Source organism: Ictidomys tridecemlineatus, chromosome 6 (genome assembly GCF_052094955.1).
Source record: "Ictidomys tridecemlineatus isolate mIctTri1 chromosome 6, mIctTri1.hap1, whole genome shotgun sequence".
In the NCBI taxonomy this organism is placed as follows: Eukaryota; Metazoa; Chordata; class Mammalia; order Rodentia; family Sciuridae; genus Ictidomys; species Ictidomys tridecemlineatus.
The window spans coordinates 184,768,078-184,787,858 of NC_135482.1; the positions used below are offsets into that span (position 1 = coordinate 184,768,078).

The 19,781-nt window shown below is 38.5% G+C and overlaps 1 protein-coding gene across 4 annotated transcripts in view; it reads left to right on the forward strand.

Moving 5' to 3' along the window:
* Gpc6 (glypican 6) overlaps nucleotides 1–19,781 on the forward strand; it is a 1,046,794-nt gene that overhangs the window by 927,910 nt on the left and 99,103 nt on the right. For all 4 annotated transcript variants that reach the window (XM_005317045.5, XM_040281651.2, XM_078016208.1 and 1 more), the window contains exon 5: nucleotides 9,881–10,011. In XM_005317045.5, the coding sequence (XP_005317102.1) occupies nucleotides 9,881–10,011 (131 nt within the window). The remainder of the gene's footprint in view (nucleotides 1–9,880; nucleotides 10,012–19,781) is intronic.

The window sequence follows — 19,781 nt, forward strand, 5'->3', positions numbered from 1 at the left end:
TTCAGGTGCAATAAGATGCAACCTTTTTAAATTATTTTCAGTCAGAGGTTAGTTAACTCTGGGGATGCGGAACCCACAGATAAAGAAGGCGGCTACGTGGCTCTGGATGTTGGACTGTAGCAGTGAAAAAAAGCAGAATTCCCTGCCCTCTTGAAGATGACGAGAAATGGGACAATAGCGAATAAATATATAATAAGGCCACAAGTAATTAGTCAGCAAGGAATAAAACCAATGGGAGGACGTTGACTAGGAGTTTTTAGGGTGGGAAAAGCTGGAGACATAAAGAAATTACGAGTGAGTTGATATCCAGGAGGAAAGTGTTCAGGAAGAAGGACCAGTGAGCGGCCACGTACATGGCAGGGGAGCAGGCACAGAGATGACCTTGGACAGAAGGCCTGTGAAGGCATGGCACCAGGCCAAGAAGAGTGTTTTAGATGATTCACAAAGTAGACTTTACAAAATTAGACCTCTTTGCATAGCAAAAAACAAATAAACAACAACAACAAAACAACAGTAAATGAAGCCAAGGGACAAGCAACAACTAGGGACACATTGATCATTTCTGTCATTTTTTTTTTTTTTTAAAAAGCAAGCTCTTTTACATCAATATGAAAAAGTCAATAATCCCCATGGAAAAACAATGGTGAAAGAATATTAAGAGATGGGGAGCAAAAATAAAAAAACTTTTAAGTAGATTAAAGATGTCCAGCCTTACCCATAATGAGGGAATTTCAAATGAGAACCACACTGGGATGCCTATTTCTCATCCTATCAATTGGCAAAGATCTGAATGTTTGATCTAAATAACATCTAAAAGCTTGAGACTTGGAGAACCAGACCCTGCCATGGGCTGTTAGCGGGAACTAAGCAGGTACAGCCTTTTCGGGAAGAAATTGGGAGGTGGCTCTAAAAATGTTAAATGTGCACATCTTGGACCTGGCAGTGTTCCTTCTAAGAGTTTATCCAAGAGATTCATTTGCACAGATGTTCGATGAATTATGTACAAGATACCAGAACATTATTGATAATGGAAGGGAATCCTGGGGCATGTTGAGGAGTGAGAAATTAATTAGAAGCCAGGGTACAGGCTGATTAAGAATCTTTAAAAAAAAAAAAAAAAACACTTAAATCCTGAGCTGTTTTTGAGCAGGTAGAATGATTCCAAGGCTATGTTTAAAAAAAAAAATGTCTGCCATTGGTTTCAGGAGGGACTGGGTGTGGGGGAGTGATGGGTGACAACTTCCATGTCATTCAAAGAGTTCTGACTGAACTCTGAGGGGGCAGCCTTCTTAGTGGGCAGGAGCATACGGGTGAGGTAGGCGAGGCCTGTGAGGTAGGCAGGGACCCGCACATGAAGGGGCTCTCTTAGGCCAAGCTAATAGACACCCACTGTATGCCTTGAGAGTAGGGCAGTGGCCAAATCAAATTTGCATTTTTAAAAGACAGACCCACTAGCAATGTCAGAGAAGAGAGTGGAGAACAGCAAAGCCCAACATAAAGTAAAGAAAAAATTTTTTTAAACTCCAAAAAGTGCATGGACCTCCTGGCTGTATAAGTTCACGTCCTCCACTGTCAAGTCTGCCTCTTTCCTGGTTCCTCAGACCTTGTCTGCCCACTGTGGTTGCAGACTTCTCAGCTGTGCTCTCTTTCCAGAACTCTCCGGAAGCACATTCTCATCCCAGATCTCACTGGGGCATTTTAATTAGTTGGGTTGGGTGAAAGGGAAGGACGTGTACATTCTGCATACCTGTCTCCATCAAGCCCAGGTAGATGGGAGAGTCCCTAATTACAGCCGTGCTAAGGGCCTTAATCAGCCGATGCATAAACACTGAAGCTGTTTTTTGTTTTTTCCTTTTTCTTTTAATGAATAACTGAATGCTAGTGAATGAATTTACCAGGGTGCCTTTAAAATTGCTTGATTTTTAAAAATTCTTTCATATGCTTCTCAGTGGGGAAAGCATCGTAGTTAAGCTGAAGCCTGGCTGACAAGAGGGGGTGAGCTCCACTTCCAAAGAAAAGAGCAAATCTGAGCACCAAGGAATTCTCAGAAAACAATGGGGCAGATTGTGCTTGTTGATCCCATTTTGCAAGAGGAGATTATTAAGGACAGATTTAGACAATTTAATGAGAGCGTTGAAGTGGAACATTATTATCTTAGTTCAAATCTTCCTCAAATGAGGGAAATTTTTTTTTTGAAAAATTATATTCTTTACTTTTGTTAATTCAAAAACATGCTATATTCCATGAAGGCAGCCCCATGGACAGCTTTTGTCCCCACCACCAATCCACAGTGATGGAACAACATGCCTTGGCAAATGACAAGTGGTTATTAGATTAAGTGGGAGTGACTCAAATTGAATTTTCAAGGTTATACCTCCTGTAACTACTTAGGAAATATTTAATAACATCTCTCTCTTTTTTTTTAAAGGCTTTCTCATCTTGCCTCCTCTACAACAGTTTGAAACAGTTGTCTTCTAGCTAAGACAATGGTGTTCAGCTGAGTCACTTCTGATTTTGTATCTCCTCATTATAGTTTGGATCTGGAATGTCCCCCAACATTTCACATGTGTTGAAAGCATGGTCCCCAGTACAGCAAGGTTCAGAGGTGGGGATTTTAGGCCATGACTGGATCATAAGGGCTCTGATTTTATCAGTGGATTAATCCATTTGGTGGATTATTCCATAGATAGCTGAGTGGTTTACTGGAAATAGCACCTAGCCAGAGGAAGTACATCACTGGGTGAGCGCCCTGAAAGGGTTTATCTTGACCCCAGCCCCTTTCTTCTCTCTCTTCCTGTTTCTCGGCTACTGTGAGCTGAACAGTTTTCCTGTGTCGTACCCTTCTGCCATGAGGTTCTGCCTCACCCTATACACAGAGCAATGGAACCAGTCACCCATGGACTAAAATCTCTAAAACCAGGAGCCAACATAAATCTACCCTTCTCTAAGGTGTTTTTGTCAAGTATTTTGAGTCACAGCAATAAAACCTGCTAACATACTCCTGCAGAGGTAAGTTAAGGACATATATGATCATACAAAGTCATACTTGACATCTATATCCTAGAGGATTATAAACCTCCAGGAATCCCCACAGTAAGACAGCTTTTAATCTGGAGCCACCCAGAGAGCAAAGATGAGTGTTCAGCTGAGTCAGTAGATTCCTTCTTCCAAACCAACACTCCGTCTCTCTCAAGTTCTTCCTATCCTGAGGCAAGCCAATGTGCTTTGGTATCTTGATGCTCTGCAAAGTGACAACAAGTTTCCCTGTGTGTTCCCTCTAGGGCAACATTTTAGTTTTTCTTAACCATCATGATATTTGTAAACAGGGGTACCAATAATGCTTTCACTAAAAGCATTATTGTGAGAAAGTTTCTTTAAAATAAGCAAAAACAAGGTCATAGGTATGAGCAGCCCAATTACGATTATCAGCTTACGCCCATAGCATTCTACTCCGGGGCAGCTCATGATTGAACCTCAAGGTCAAGAACAGATAGCTTCCGTGTCTGGCACAGAACCTCCTATTGAACTGGGAGTCACCATAGCAACTGGGCAATCAGTTGGCACTCTCATAGGGAAAGTTCCCAGAAGAGGCATCACTTCTCTTGCCAGACAGCTCAAGGACCATAATTCAGTCACTGCTCCCAACACACAGTAAATGCTAAATTTGTTAAATATTATTTGATAAGCAGCTATCATCTATGTATTCACGTAACATATAAAATAGCACCCTTTATATATCTTTAACGTCATCTACATGCCTCACACCTCACATCAGTTGCTTTCAATATACTTCCACCAAAACATTTAGCAAATCTGTTCTCACCTTTTCACTTTTCACTAGAGGCAACAGTGTACAAAAACTGAACGTTGCTGAGAGTTAAAGGTGCCGGGCATTGTGCTAGTAATTTTTAAAGCACCATCTTATTTCATTGCTCATTCTACTACTTATTAGGTAGATAGCAGTAAAAATCCCCATTGCAAAGATGAAGAAAATGGGTCTTTATGAATTAAACAACCTTCCCATTTCTCCCAGCCAGGCACCTGACTCCATACTCCCCTTTCCTAAGCAGAACACATTGACCTAGAGGTGAAATTCTACCTGCAACCCAACTCCTTGCCTTTGGATGGACACCTCTAGAAGAAGCTACTCATCCCCACTGTGTAAACTGAATCATGTTGTTTCTAATTCATTTATATTTTATTATCCATTTAGAAGCAAAAAGGATATACACTGCTTAAGCAAGGCAACAGTCTTCTTTAAAGAGAAGCAAAAGTTGGTGACATAGGAGATGTGTGCAGAAAGGATCAGCTAGCTGATTGCTACCGGCAGACTGACTGTCCTCATTTAATTGGCAAGAGAGAACAACTCCAAGAGCAGAGTTAAAAAGAACATTCCAAATATTTCAAAATATAAATGGCAGCAGAAAATTCAGATAGTACAGGATGGCAGCCTCCGGAGCAAATTATAGCCATGTGGTGACTTAATAGGTTTCAGAGAAACTCACCAACTACTGTCTTGATGTCATCCTCTTTTGTATTCTTTCACTGTGGGAAAAAAAAAGGGGCTGAGGTGTCCCAAGTCCTGACTTACCTTAGCCACAAGGTAAACAGAGGGTTCTCCTTAGATTAAGGGAGTTTGGTTTGTTAGAGGCTTGATTGGCAGGTGGGAAGCAAACTAGACAAGCAGAGATGCTTCCCCCTGCTCAGTGGACTGTGGAGACATTCTCCCAACTGGGAGCTGAAACCTGAGGCCACGGAGAAGCTGCCATTTTCTTCAGACCTTTTCTCAGATCCAGAACGAAACAACTCCAGCCCTCCTCTGTGAATTCCTCACCCGACAATATGCCTGAACTAGCTTCTTAAAGGCAGACTGTAAGCATGACTTTTACAGTGACTTGCGAAATACTGGTAACGTGTTCTGAAACCTGCTTTTCCTTTTATGTTGTGCCTATTTAGAGCAAACATGAAAACCAAGGGTGGGAGAGGTCATATCATATAGGTATATGTATTTTTTATTTGTAATTTCTTTTATATTTGTGGACACATATATGTGAGTTATTTGCATGAACTTATCTGATGTTCTTTCAGTCCTTATTTTCACAAACAACTTTATAGTAGAAAAACTGTAAGCTCCCCAAACCCACTATTTATGACTATTAGCCTTTCTCCTGCTCTTATCAATAACCTAAGTGTAACTGTAATCAGAGTATTCCTGTTATCTTTATCTGGATGTTATTTAGATGTTATCTAGATGTCATTTTATCCAGACACAATTTTTATCTGAGCTTTTCCAGAAATTTGAATGGTTTGCATATTTTTAGTTAAAAGGAATATAGTATTTCAATTTATTTGTGTTTCTTTGTACTAGTTAATGCTATATCATTAGTATTTTGATTAATAAAACTTCTAAAATTACTCTTTTGATGATGATGATGATGATGATAAGAAGTAAGTGTATATCATAGTATTATTAACTAAATGTTCATTGCTTCATATAATGGTGATACTGAAGTTTTGAGCCAATCCATATTGGCTTTGAGTCTTTGAAAGACAATCTAACTTTATTTAGCTAAATATTTTATCTATATTGTAGTCTTAAAAAAGAAAACAAATGACCTACACCCTCCAACAAACAGCTAAAAATAAGGAGCATCTTCTGACTGGTGAGCTAAATTAAAAGAAAAATAAATGGACACATCCTTACATCAAAAAACTATCATCTTATGATTTCTCTCTCATACGTGTAAGCTAGAGAGAAACAAAGAAATAAAACTTGGGGGAGGCAAGTAACCCATGGAAAAATAAGAGAGATTTTTGGAGTAGAGGAAGAGGATTGATGGGGAGAAAGAGGAACAAGAAAAGGGAGGAATAGTGGAGTGAAAACTGAGAAATTATGCTAAGTACATACAATGAATATAGCACAATGAACTTCACCTTTATATATATCTGTAAATCACCAATTAAAAAACTAAATAAATAGATAAATAGGAGGATGACCAATAGGGTAGAGGAAGGGACATGGAAGGAAGGAGGAGGGGAAGGAATAAAGAAGCACTAGAGATCATAATGGGGCAAATGACAATCAGTGCATCCATGATCATGTCAAATGAACCCAACTATTATGCATAGTTACAATACACTAATAAAACATTAAAAATGCACCACTCTAAGTTAATTTGTGTAACAAAGCCAATGAATTGACATTAAGAATGGAACTACAAGAACAAGCAGTTTGGGTGCATGTAGTCATTGGCTGTGTTTGGTAGGGGCCATCAACAGTCACCTTTCTTCATAGCCATACAAGCAACTCACTACTGGAGAAAGGGTCACCCTAACACTTTACTCTGATTTGGGGAGGTGAGTTTGCAGGCCCAGGAAGCTACCGGGCTAGTGCTGTGGCCTTGGAAACATGGAGTGGAAAGATTGAAATCACCAGAGAAACTTCCCCCGCTTCGTGATACAAATTGAGCAGCTACTTGCCTTCCCTAGAGAAGAGAAGATCTGCTAGGAAAGAGAGTATTTCAATTTAAACCAGAAGTGAACCTTCTTGAAGATGTTTTTAGCTCCTATAATTTCAAGCTGTAACTCTATGTTGGGTCCTTAGGATCCAATCCAAAAGGGTGGATTTTGCCCAGGCTACAACTACTTCCACATTTTCAGTGACACCAGCATTATTACAGTATGAACTCAACCTACTCGTGGTGGATACCTCTATTGTAATAGACTGGTGCTTGCTATATGATGATTTATGTAGATATGCATATAAAGCACAGACTTAAGCTTCCCATGGTTTTCAGTTCCTTAATTTTATTTGTTGGAAAACTCCATGGTACCACTTTTTTTTTTCCTGTATAAGGATTCCTTGATTTTTTTAATGATACATCTGTCTAGAGAAACTTGCTCATTCATCATAATTAATCTTCATCTAAAAGCCTGCTGGAAAGTTTGATGATAAAGGGATTATTTTTGATAAGCACACCAAATAGATATAAAGTCAAAAAGAAGCAGACCAGCTTTCAGAAACATTTAGCTGTCCTTCAAAATATTCAAGGAAAAATTTTTTAAAATTTTTGCTTACTTTTTTTTTGCTTCCCCATTGTGCATTATAGTTGATAGGATTTATTTTTACATTTTCATACCTGCACACCATACAACAATATAATTTGGTCACTATTACTCCCAGCTTTTCCTCCTTCCCTGACTCCCATCCTCTGGTCCCTTTCCTCTCCTAAACTCCCTTTGATTTCCATGAGACCCCACCAGTCCACCTTTCTTTTCCTTTGTAGCTTCTGCATATGAGAAAAAACATGTGTCCCTTGACCTTCTGAGTCTGATTTACTTCACTTAATGTAATGGTCTCTATATCCATCCACTTTCCTGGAAACAGCGTAATTTTGTTTTCCTTTATGTCTGAATGAAACTTAATTGTGTATATATACCATTTTATTCATTCTTTCATTGATGAATACCTAGGCTGGTTTCATACTTTGGCTATTGTGAATTGTGCTGCTATAAACGGGCATTCATGTATCACTGTAGTAAGATGACTTAGATTATTCAGGGCAAGTCCTGAGGAGTGGTATTGCTGGGTCATATGGTGGCTTCATGCCCAGTCTTTTGAGGAGCCCCCATACTGATTTCCATAGTGGCTGTACCAATGCACATTGCCACCAACATTGTAAAACAGTTTAAAGGAAGATTTTTAACACTGAAATACTACATCCATCTTCTGTCCACATTGCCAGATAATTAGGTCATTAAGATCTGGGGAAATAGCTATTTTTGCTACAAGATCTTCCCATGACATACACAGATAAATCCATTATCTGAGGGAAAACATCAGGAAATTTGCTCTTCATGTGACCTTGATCATGCATATATTTTTCAGGCCACTTGCTCCAAGAGAATCATAGAGATAGAGCATGGGAGTGAGGGAGGTGGGGAGGGGACTCACTGAAGCTCCAGTGCAGCTCTGAAAACTCTAGTTCTTGATCATTCCAAGAGAATAAAGGGGAGACTCAGTTATGAGGTGTGGCCCCAAACAGAAATTCACAGTTATAAAAGCTGATACTGTTTATAAAGCCTAGGGATCTTTAAATTTTTGCTTCCCAGACAGTTCTGTATCTTTCATGTTAAAAAAAAAGTTATATTTCTTACCAGCCTAATTCATAGCTACTTATAACCCTGAAAATTTTTTTGATGTTGGACTTTGATTGAACATGGTTGGGTATGTAATGAAAATAAAATTTGGTTTCCTCATAGAACTACTATAAAATCAGCAAACTATAAACAGTCTTTTATATTAATAATATATTATATTTAGAAAGCAGATTATATGATATATGTATACTGTATTTCATTACAAGTTTAAAATATTCATGCACAGAGAAAAAATACATAGGGCATATACCACACTGTTTATAGTGTTATTCTGGGAAGTAGGATTATGGTGTATTTCTCTTCTTTTATGTGTTTTGAGAATATTGGATAATAAACATATATTATTTTGAAATAAAAAAAGGAAAGTGTTTAAAATTGGCTTCTAAGAGTTTAACAATTGAAAAGCTTGAGATCTATTGAGAGTATAGGTTGAGTCTAGACTATGCTGTTTAATATGGTGACTGCTGGTCACAAATGGTTATTTTAAATTATGTTTAAGGGCTGGAGATGTGGCTCAAGCAGTAGCGCGCTCGCCTGGCATGCGTGCGACCCAGGTTCGATCCTCAGCACCACATACAAACAAAGATGTTGTGTCTGCCGAAAACTAAAAAATAAATATTAAAAAATTCTCTCTCTCTCTTTCTCACTCTCTCTCACTCTCTCTTTAAAAAAATATTAAAAATAAAAATAAATTATGTTTAAATTAATTAATTCAGCTCTTCAATCATACTAGACACAAACATTCTTCCAATGCTACAGTTTCATTATCACACACACAAAAAAAGTCTATTCCACAGCCCCGGTGGGGAGCAGGTTACCAAAGGATACTGGCTACCAAGAACAGAAGACAGAGAGTTTTCAGTGGTGTCAACTCCTTGTCACCAGTCCCTCTTGTACACCTCACTAACCTGTGACCAACTCAGAATTTCCCATTCAATTCACCTAGTTAGTGTCAGAGAAAAGACAGACAGACTCCTAATTCATAGCTCTTGCCTCCATATCAACAGCATCATCTTCTGCAGAAAACTGACACTCCCGAACAATGTTCAATTCAATTCAGTTCAGCAGGATTTCATAGACATTTTTTAAGTGTTGAAAATGTGATGTGCATCAGAATAGGCCTTAACTGTATCAAACCAAGGAAGAGAAATTCCCCTTATCCTTCCCACCCCCAAGGGATTTTGAAGATCACAAATGGAGGGGTGTGCTGGGTAGAGTGATAGCACAGTGTAGGGACAGGCCTGTTTTCCTGGGAAATCCACAAATACTTCATATAGGTGGATATACTTGAGTTGGGTCTTGATATTTGGGCATCCAAATTCACAGATCAACAAATCTTTGAGATTCTCATTTTTCCGGGCTCCCGAAGAAGAGAGGCCAGACCCTGCTTTGGAATGCACTTGATCCCTGGCCTAACACTGTATTTCATTTCATGTGGAATAGTTAGATATGTTCAAGTCTGTGCATTTGGACTGATTTTTTTTTCTCTTTAGGCCTGGTTCCATGCATGTAAAATAATTTCTACATCTTCAAATGAAATTTTAAAAAGTGATGATTTTAAGATTTTGTCCTCCATTTTATTTTTGACTATATAAAATTAAGAAAAAAAATGTACATGAAACAGTTATTTTTCAGCCAGTTGTTTTGAAAATGTTTAAATGCAGATTAAGAACCTGGTAACTCCTGTTCTCAAATAAATCATGTCCCTGTATTTCAACAGATGCAATGCTCTTGGTGGCAGAGCGACTGGAAGGGCCTTTCAACATCGAGTCTGTCATGGACCCCATAGATGTCAAGATTTCTGAAGCCATTATGAACATGCAGGAGAACAGCATGCAGGTGTCTGCAAAGGTATTTGCATTAATAATGTATCTGCTAACTTATGTGCATAATACAGGTGCAGTAATCTAGAAATGAAGTCACAAGATACATTGGCTGGGATGATACATTGTAATATGCTGCCAATGAGCTTTTCCTGTTGAGCTAAATTTGCTACTTTGTGAAAAGGGTGTAACAAAATGGCATTGAGAAGGGAAGCCATTTTTTCCTTTGCAACCCCTTAAGCATGACAAAATGACTGGCCACCTAGAAGTTTCAGTGAGCCCCAAGTATGCTGATGAATTCCCTCACGTTTGTGAGTAATTTGGGTGAAATTTTCTTTTTTTCATGTTTGAAATGTCCACACACCCTCACCATGTTCTGTATCTCTAGTAACTTCTGATTTATCATCAGCTGTAAAGGTGAGGCACATGTTCTGTATGTTCAATTGTAAATAATTAAACATCCTATCTGGCTTCCTTTTAAGACTAGGTCAAATGTTCATTAATGAATCATCAGGGGCAAACGTTCCTTTGTATGGAGTCGAGCATACATTAAAAGGAAAAATGTAGTGCATTTTCATAAATCATATGAGACAGGACTCCTGGGCTTGCAGCTGCAGAACACAAAAACCAGGTGCATAGAGGTTTTTGATTTTTGTTGTTGTTGTTGTTTGTTTTATTTTGTTGTCTGCACCCAGTTGAAGATACATAGAACCTTCTTCAAGCAAAATCGAGACGTTTTCAGTGGGTCTCCAGCTTCCTCCTTCGTCAGCCCTTTCCTCCCACACTGTGCCTGCACAATGCCCTTCTGTTCTCTTTCCCAGCCTCCCTGTCAAGAAACACTAACGAAATCTGTATCAGTCCTTTAAACCTAGTGACTGAGCGATTGCATTTTAATTGAAAGTCATTTGCACTAAAATATGTCAGGCAAAGAGTTGCATGATTAGCTTTCTTCAATTTTTAAAATCCTTTGTGAAAGAGATTTCAAATATAATCAAGCAGGAGGGGCGAAACTGCAAAGCAGAAAGAAAGCCATGGAATCCCCCTAGGTCTGTTTGGTTGAGTGTAAATCAAACGAGATTTGGGCTTTTTAGGGTAAACTTGTAGGAAGTAGGAGGAGAAAGACTCTAGCCTGGGTTTCTTTCTCTGGAAGGTTGGTGAGCCAAGAGTTTCCCAGACCTGTTTCTGGGTTGGGGTACCCAGCATGAAGGAGAACACTCCAAATTACCATCAACTATTGGGGAAATAGCACACTTAGGGGTTCCATGAAGAGTTATTTTCTTTCTTTTCTATGCCGAAAAAAAATGAGCAATCATCTCTTTCCCTCAAATCTATGGCTTAGAAACTGAAGGCCCTTGTTTTGAGAGGCCAAATATTTCAGTATTGCTCAAGAAATTAGGTGCTAAGGTTGTAGAAGTTCAAACTGGCTCTAGAGAAGAGGACACAAAACAGTCATGGATAAAAGGGTCATTAAAGGGTCTGAGATCATCCCTCACTTCCTGGAAATAAGTGTCTGTTTCCATTGGGGCGTGCTCCTACGTGTTCAAGTCAAGCATTTCTTCCTTCTTCTTTTTTTTTTTTTCTTTTCATACATCCTTTCAGCAAATATTTATTGAGAATCTACATGTCAGGCAGAGTTCAGGTTCTGGGCAGACAGGAGGGGACAAGTCACAGCTCCTACATGAACAAGGTCATGGCCCCCTTCTTTGCCTTTCAGCTGCTTCCCTTGCAGTGTGGGATCCAGACTCCTGCCAGGTCTTGCACTGTCTGGTCCCTGCCAACCTGTGACCTTCACTTCTTGTCATTCAACGCTGTGCAGCCATCTGGATTTTTCTCAGTACCTTGAATGTTTCTTTGCCCATATGCTTTACCTGCCAGTCCCATTTCTGCAGGTCCCCCTTGTGATTCCCTATTAAAATCTGGGTTTCTATCCTACACTGGAAATAGACTGGTGTGCCGGGACTTGCTGCTTGGCCTTCCTTTGACTTCACTAGTGGGAAACTGCAGGGCATACAGGAGTCGCTGATGTGTTCCTAGAACCCAGCTCGACACTTAGTACAGAGCAACTCTCAACAAATAATAATTGAATTACTTAAAAAAAGAAAAAGAGGAGTAGCACTAGTAATCGAACTCCAAACAACTTTTAAGAAATCAACCTTTTTCAAGGATTGCCTATATTACTTTTAGTTAGTTTTTAAAAATGGAAAAACAGAAAACTACATATTTATAGTATACGTGATGTTTTGAAACAGCTATACAAAGTGGAGTGGATAAATTAAGCTGATTAACATATGCATTATACTTTACATCCTTCCATATATTTTTTGTAGTGAGAACACTTTAAATCTAGTCTTTGAGCAATTTTCAAGCATACAATACACATTGTTGTTAAGCATATTTCAAATCAAGTATTCCATCAAAAATTCTCTAAGTCTGGTGGACTCTTTAGAATGTCAATGAGATGTTTTTGTGGATTTTGTCCAACTACATTAGAATACTATTGCTGTTAATAAAAGTGTCCTTTGAAATGACATATTTCTTTGTAAGAAATGCTAAAGTCAAAAGGAGAAATAATACAAGGCACATAAGAGTCTATTGGCACAGGGGATACAATAAAAAGGGTCATGTAATAATAATACAAAAACATGTCCAATGGACTGGCAGCAAGAGTGTATCTGGTAGGTGTGGCATAGAGGAAAGAGAATGGAGGGAGTTAAAAAGAGGAAAGGAAAGAGGATCAGGACCTGCAAGATGGCGTTGAAGAAGAGCCAAATCCAGCCTTTAATATTGTGGTTAGAATTGGGATAAATTTAACAGGAAACACCAATAGGATTGGCCAGTAAACAAACATGTTCTGAAAAGAGGTTTTATTTCATCAGTGGAATGGAATTTTCTTCTAAACTTAGATAGACATGGTCTCGTTTTCCATATAAGCCACATCCATGGAATTCCACATGAAGGGGAATCTAAAATGTACATGCTAGCTAAGAAGCAGTATTTATCCTTTTTCTAAAAGAAATCCTTAGTCACTGTGGATAAAGACTCTCATTAAACTTGAAGTTCTGAATTTCCATACTGGGACTGGAGTATCTACCTAGAGATACTGTTCACTTCCGATGGGTAAAATTCACATGTGGCCAAGAGCTATTTCTTAATTGGGGGCAGGACATTCTGAGAATTAGAAATCTGTTTACACATTAAAATGACTTTTTACTCCAGGATATGATTAGTACCTTTTCCTTTGAAAATCATATATTTTATTAAAGCATTTACTGATAGAAGTCATTCCCAAAGCCACTTAAGAAAACAGCAATATATATAACTGCCAAATCATATTTATTGAGCACATGCTGCCAAACAGCGTACTAAGTGCTTTTCATGGTTTACATTATATGATATCTATAAAAATGCTGTGATGAGTTTATATTTCCCCGTAGTTTTCAGACAAAGAAACCAAGACTTGGAAAAGTAAAGAAGCTTACCAAGATCTCATGGTGCCGTGGGTATTCCAAACCCCATCTTTCAGATCAATATATTACAATGAGGCTGATGTCTGCAAAGTGAATCTCATAGGAGGGTAGAATTCAGTGAATATTTGCTCAGTAAATCAAGTCTTAACAGAAGGTTTCACAACCTTCAGTAAAACCTGCATGAGAAGGTACAGAAACAGAAGTGGCAAAGGCCGCCGGTGAACTCAAGCTGCCATCCTGATTCCCTTTACAACTGTACCTACTACTTCCCAACATGACAAATTCTGATTAAACATTTATCTTATCCATCCTAATCACTCATTCCTTCCAACCTTTCCTAGAATTGTTATAGTAAAAAATATAAAATTCCTTTTTCTCCCTTCTGTATCTAAAGGCGAAAGAAATGCTTCAGATATGAAATCCTTTTCAACAAATGCTCTCATCATATCTAGAGGAAGGAGAACTAATCTCTTTGTACATAATAATTGAGATCATGAATTAGAGGGATTTACAGACTAATGAAAAGATCTCTTCTCCCCATGTATGTTCATGCTTCAATCTTGTCCCAGATCTGTTTTTATAGATATTGCCAAATTCGTCTGCCTCTCCTGTTTAGCCCACAGGGAAGCAGTGGGGGTAAGGCGCAATGAGATTCCTTTCTAGAAACAGAAAAAAGAAAAAAAAATACATGACCATACCAAATTGTGTAACCAAGCTACAGTATGCATTTTAATGATAACATCGCAGTGCTCATTTTTTAGACATTTTATTTATTTATTTATTTGATGTGGCTCTGAGGATTGAACCCAGTGCCTCTCACATGCAGGGCGAGCTCTCTACCACTGAGCCACCTCAGCCCCCCTACAGTGCTCATTTTAATTCCAGATTTTTTTACTCTTTGTACAGATCACCTACATTTTAAAAGACTGAGGACAAAAGTATATTAAAGTTTTTCTTGGTTTTCTTTTGGGCAAAGAATCACTTCGTAATGATGACAGCCATCATGGTCGAACCCCTACTATATCCATTCAGTGAATACCCCACCATATGCCAGGCACAAGAACTTCAGTGGATTCTTGTGCGGGTCTCTTCCTAGATTCCTTATTTACACACTTATTTGAAATCCTTACTGCATTCTTGTAAAGCATCCATTTCCTTGTTTTATAGGTAAGGGATGTTAAATTTAGGAGATTAAATAGCTAGCCTGAGGTGGCAGAGGTGGGATTACAGCCCACATCTGTCTGAGCCAAAGAAAAAGATTCTCCCAGCATGCCACAGTTTTCTCCTTAAGTATCTACCCACCAGGAACAGATGCACATCAGTACTGGAGGGTTAGCTGTGTGAGGGAGGGCTGGGTGCCTGTGGGGGGCCTGTTGGTGAGAGGCAGGGTGTTAGGTCTTCCAACCTCAACCCCCTTATTTCCTTCGCCAACTACACAGTCTTCAAAGACATGCAAAAACCCTATTGTTTCTCCTCCTCCCCCAAATAAAAGCAGTTCAAAAGCTGCAAGTTTGTGGAAATTCCCCAAGGGAAAGTAGGAAAAAATGAGCTGAATCTCTGCCTTTGAATATCAGCTGTGTTGATAATCTCCGTCCTATCCTATCAGGGAAGATGAAACTGATCTCGCTAGATATATTTAACTATATTAGGAATAATTTCAAACCTAATCCAGGAAAAGATTGGTTTGTCAGATATAATCTAAATTAAGAAGGAAGACTTATTAAATTCCAATTGAAACTACTCATTCAATTAACACTTATTACAGATGAGGGTAGAACCCATTACAGAGGAGCAGGATGAGCTTCGGGTACTCAATTTTCTCCAGATAATTCTTCCTGAATCTACCACTCAAATAAAATGAAGAAAATCCAAGAGAACAGAAAAGAGAATGTAATCATTTCTGTTCTGTGTCTTTGGGGTTTTAGTCTCCTCATCTATAAAATGACAGACTATTTATTTAAATGGCCCCCTTCCAGCACAATAGTTTTTTACAAACATTATCCCTTGATAATTTGCCAACATCCATTCCATCAGGGATACATGATATATTAGGAATATCAAATGGAGAAAATCTTGTCTTACAGATAGGCGGACATTGTTTAGAATTGAGTTCAAACAAATATATTTCTGTTCCAGTAGCATTTATCTTTCCTTTCTTTAAGCCCCATGCCCTTCTTAAAGCAGACAGCATATTATTCCTTGAGTTATGGTTATTTTTGTACTTACTATTTCCTGCCAAGGATTATAAGTAATTTAAGGAGAAGAGTTACATCTGACTCATTCCCACGTTCTGACCAGAGCCTCCCTAGCACACCACTTTACACATGGAAGAAACGGATGTTTTCCTGAGTGGAATTCAGAACATGAAAATATAGTGCCAGATACTTTAAAATGTATTTGAAACTAGTCTAGTATTCTTCGGACCAGCATAGAAGTTAGTGCATATTTGACCTCAGACTGACCTGGGATCTGGTTGTTACCACTTGTGTGATTTAAACTCAATTAACCCACATTGAAAATGAATACTCTAATAGGACCTACACATAAGGTTGTTTGAGGACTCAATGAAACCGGACATATCAATGTTTAGTATGGGATTTTTTAAATCAAGACCACTCATAGAAGTATACAGTCTCAAGGGCATCGGTTCTGTGTCTTGCCTCGTCTGAGGGAGTCTGTGGGCTTCTTCTTAGCATCAAGATCAGAAGAGCAGATTTGACATCCCCACCCTGCACTGAACCCCATACCTGTATGTCATTCAATGGCAGGTTGTCTCCTGGAGACTGATCTGAACAAACATCTAAGGAGAGCAGGCTCCAGGAAAGAGTGGTTACTGATGCTCAACAACCCGATTCTAGTCTGTGCCTGTTGGCCACACCAGTGCTGCCACAGCAGAGATTTCCGTGGCCTCTTCCCAATCTCACATTTTTCTTACACTGAGGATAAAGTGGTCTTGGTCTCTTTTGCCTATCCTCTGGGGGAAAAAAGCCAATGACCATATTACATAGAAAGCTTGATATTCTCTTTCTACTCCTGTAGTCTCATTTTCAAAGGAAAGAGTACATTCTGAATGATTCTTCATTTGCAGTATTTCCTCTGGCTTATTCAGATTCAGAGTTGATATTCTACCCCTCAGTTCTCACATATAACATTCCACCAAGAAACAGTGACCTTGGAACATCTTCTTTTCTTTGAATTCTTCATCACTATGCAGAAAATCAGGGTCTGTTCTATTTTTGTTTGTAACAGGACAAGATTCTTCAGAAACTAGATATGGTGGGGAGGGGGGTAAAAAATACTGTTTTACAATGTAAAATGAAGGTCTGGGAAAAAATGCTTACAAAGCACTTCTAGCAAATGCATCTGAAGTAAACTAGCTTTAACTGCCTTTCTATGTAAAAGAGATTATTATTATTTTTTTTCTTTTGGGTGGTAAAGGAAAACTCTTGATTATCTGTAACCTTTGGAGATTTACCTTAAGATATTCTTTCACTTTAATTTCAGGGCAAGAGATGAGAAGATTATATTTAATGTAGTCTACTCAAGAATAGATGATTTGAAACTCAATTTAGTTTTTAACAGTACGTTCTTAGAAACAATGGAAGGCAATTTCCTGGTCTCCTGAACTCCCCTTGTAAATGCTTCCTGCCTTAAAGAGAAGAGTTGCTTCCCTCTGCAGAGGATTATTATTAGAGGAATTTCCGTGGCCTCTGCCAGATCTCACAAAGACACCCCCTTATCCCTAGCTTCTTAGTACCTTCCCTCTGGGAACAGGTGACAGAATTTGACCCTGATGGAGTTTTTGCCTTGGGGAGACAATATGTAGACATTCAAAGAGCCACCTTTGTGGGGAAAACTAGTTGTAGCGTTTGCCAATTTTTGTGGTCAGAGAAACTGACCTCCATGGCGGATTTCCAGCTTGACATCACTTAGCTCAGGGTAGCGCCCCATGATATAATGATATAATGCTCCTATCTTGCAGATGCAATTTATAGGAGTAACCTCAAATGCAGAGGTAACAGCAAAATAATTAGGAAGTAATGCATTGTTGGTATACACTATGGTTTATTTGAATATAATTTGTGTAATCTTAAGTTTGTACAACACAATTTTTAATAACCACCATGTTTAACATCTGGCTTGTAAAATTCCTGAAAATTTAACGTGATTTCATGAGCCTATAAAAGCTGGTTCCAGCACTCCACTGCTAGTCTAGGAAGCTTTCTCTGTCTCTGTCTGGGTCCAATGCCCCTCATGGGTGCTCTTGTCACAGGTCACATTCTAATTGCCTGATTTCTTGTCAGAACCTCACAAGAACAGGGGTATGTGCAGTAAGCATTTCTGCAGCACTTATGTTTGGCCAAAGTGACACTCAACAAATTATATCAGAGCCAGATTGATATAATTTCCATGTTTATTTATATCCTGCAAAGTGATCTCAAAGAACTCCTTTAAACCTTATAACAAAGTGCATATGAAATAGTCATTTAGGCAGACAGAGAGGGTTAGGTTTCTTTTCTCTTCATACCCAAAAACATGTTGTGTCCAGTTCCCTGTAACTCTTTCCAACTCACCATTTGAGAAGAAATATCCAGCTGCTCTGCTGTTTAAGGAATACAAAACTTTCAAGGGAAAAAAAAAATCTTCTTCTCAACTCAGTGGAAAGAATTTGCTTTTGTTAAAGAAAAAGATTTTTTAAGACGCATGCAGTACATCTTATTCTGGAACCAAGCTCCGTGAGCATAAGGAGTAAATTTTTTAAACCTTAAAACTTACATGGTAGCTGGCTTTGAAAACTGAATCCAATGAAAAGTGGCCAAAACTAAAACTGATGACTTGGCTCCATGCAGTAGAATCCGAAATTCTCTTAACAGAATCCTGAACCCATCCAGGGACCTAGTGTTTGCCAGAGAAGCTGGCCAGGAGACCACTGTCATCAGTCTTTGAGGAAAGAAAGGCATGAGTCAGGGAGAAAGGAAGAGGGGGGAGAAGGAAGACAAAGCAAAAGAAGAAGAGAGATTGATCTGAGACTATGAGGTGAAAAAGTGTCTTCTTAGAAGGCAATCCAAACGGAATAAAAACTTGAAAACCCGTTATTGAGAATTTTTGTGTCACAAGTATAATGATTCTATAACTAAAGAAAGAGGTCATTATCAAATGTTTTAAGTTTATGTTCAGGAAATGCTTTTTGGGATAGGAGCAGAAATCTATTAGAAATTTAAAATAAAAAAGTGTGTGTGAACTTAGACTCTAGGGTCCAGTTTAATTGTATGCAGTGATGATGACGTTGCTCTTCTTGCTACTATTTTGAATGAAATGGGTTTTTAAGTTGCTGAAGCTCCCTAAGTCGCCTTGAATTTGTGATCCTCCTGCCTCAGCACCCAGGCATGTACCACCATGCCCCACTTGTTTCCCATTTTGACCAGATGAGAATATCAGAAGGGGTGGGTTTGTAAAGAGTCCAAATTGTTTGCCACTTCAATATAAGCAATAGCCATTGCCTGAGTTCTGAGCCATATTACAATTATCCCTCAGATCTGTGGTTTCATTTTCTGCAGTTTTAGAAAAAGTTTTTTTTTCATGGCCAACTGCTATCCAAAGTATTACATGGAAAATTAAGCACACAATTGATAAGTTTTAAATTGCATACCGTTCTGTAAACAAGAAGGAATTTTGTGCTTATGTACTGCATCATGCTCAGGACATGAATCATCCCTTTGACCAGCACAGTTTCCATGCTGTATATGCTACCTGCCTAGTGGTCACTTGATAACTATGTTGATTAATCAGATGGACTCTCAATATCACAGCACTTATGTTCAAATAAAAGTTATTTGACTTAATAACTTTCCCAAAGCACAAGAGTAGTGATGCTGGCAATTCAGATAGGCAAACAGACATCATATAGTACTTCTTTTAAGTGAAAAAGTGAAAGTTTAACAAGGTATATATGTATAGGAAAAAAACATTTTATTTGAAGTTTAGTACTATCTGCAATTTCAGGTATCCACTGGAAGTCTTGGAACATAACCCCCTCAGCTAAAGGAAGATTACTGTATTTTAGTACCCATGTCTCTTAGCTATCCCAAGCCAATCAGAGAGTCAATCTGACTACTTTTGTACAAGGTCCTTTACTTTCTAACTGGTTTGTCAAGTATTGTAACTATTATAGAAGATGAAGAAATGGGATTTCTTAGTTCTAGTTATCATTTTAAACAAAGTTGTTGATTGTCTCTGCATTGACTTGACATAATAAATGGAGTAAAGGAAATATCAAATGATTTTTTTTTGGCATGGAGACAAGATTTATTGTACTTTCTTAAGTCTGACG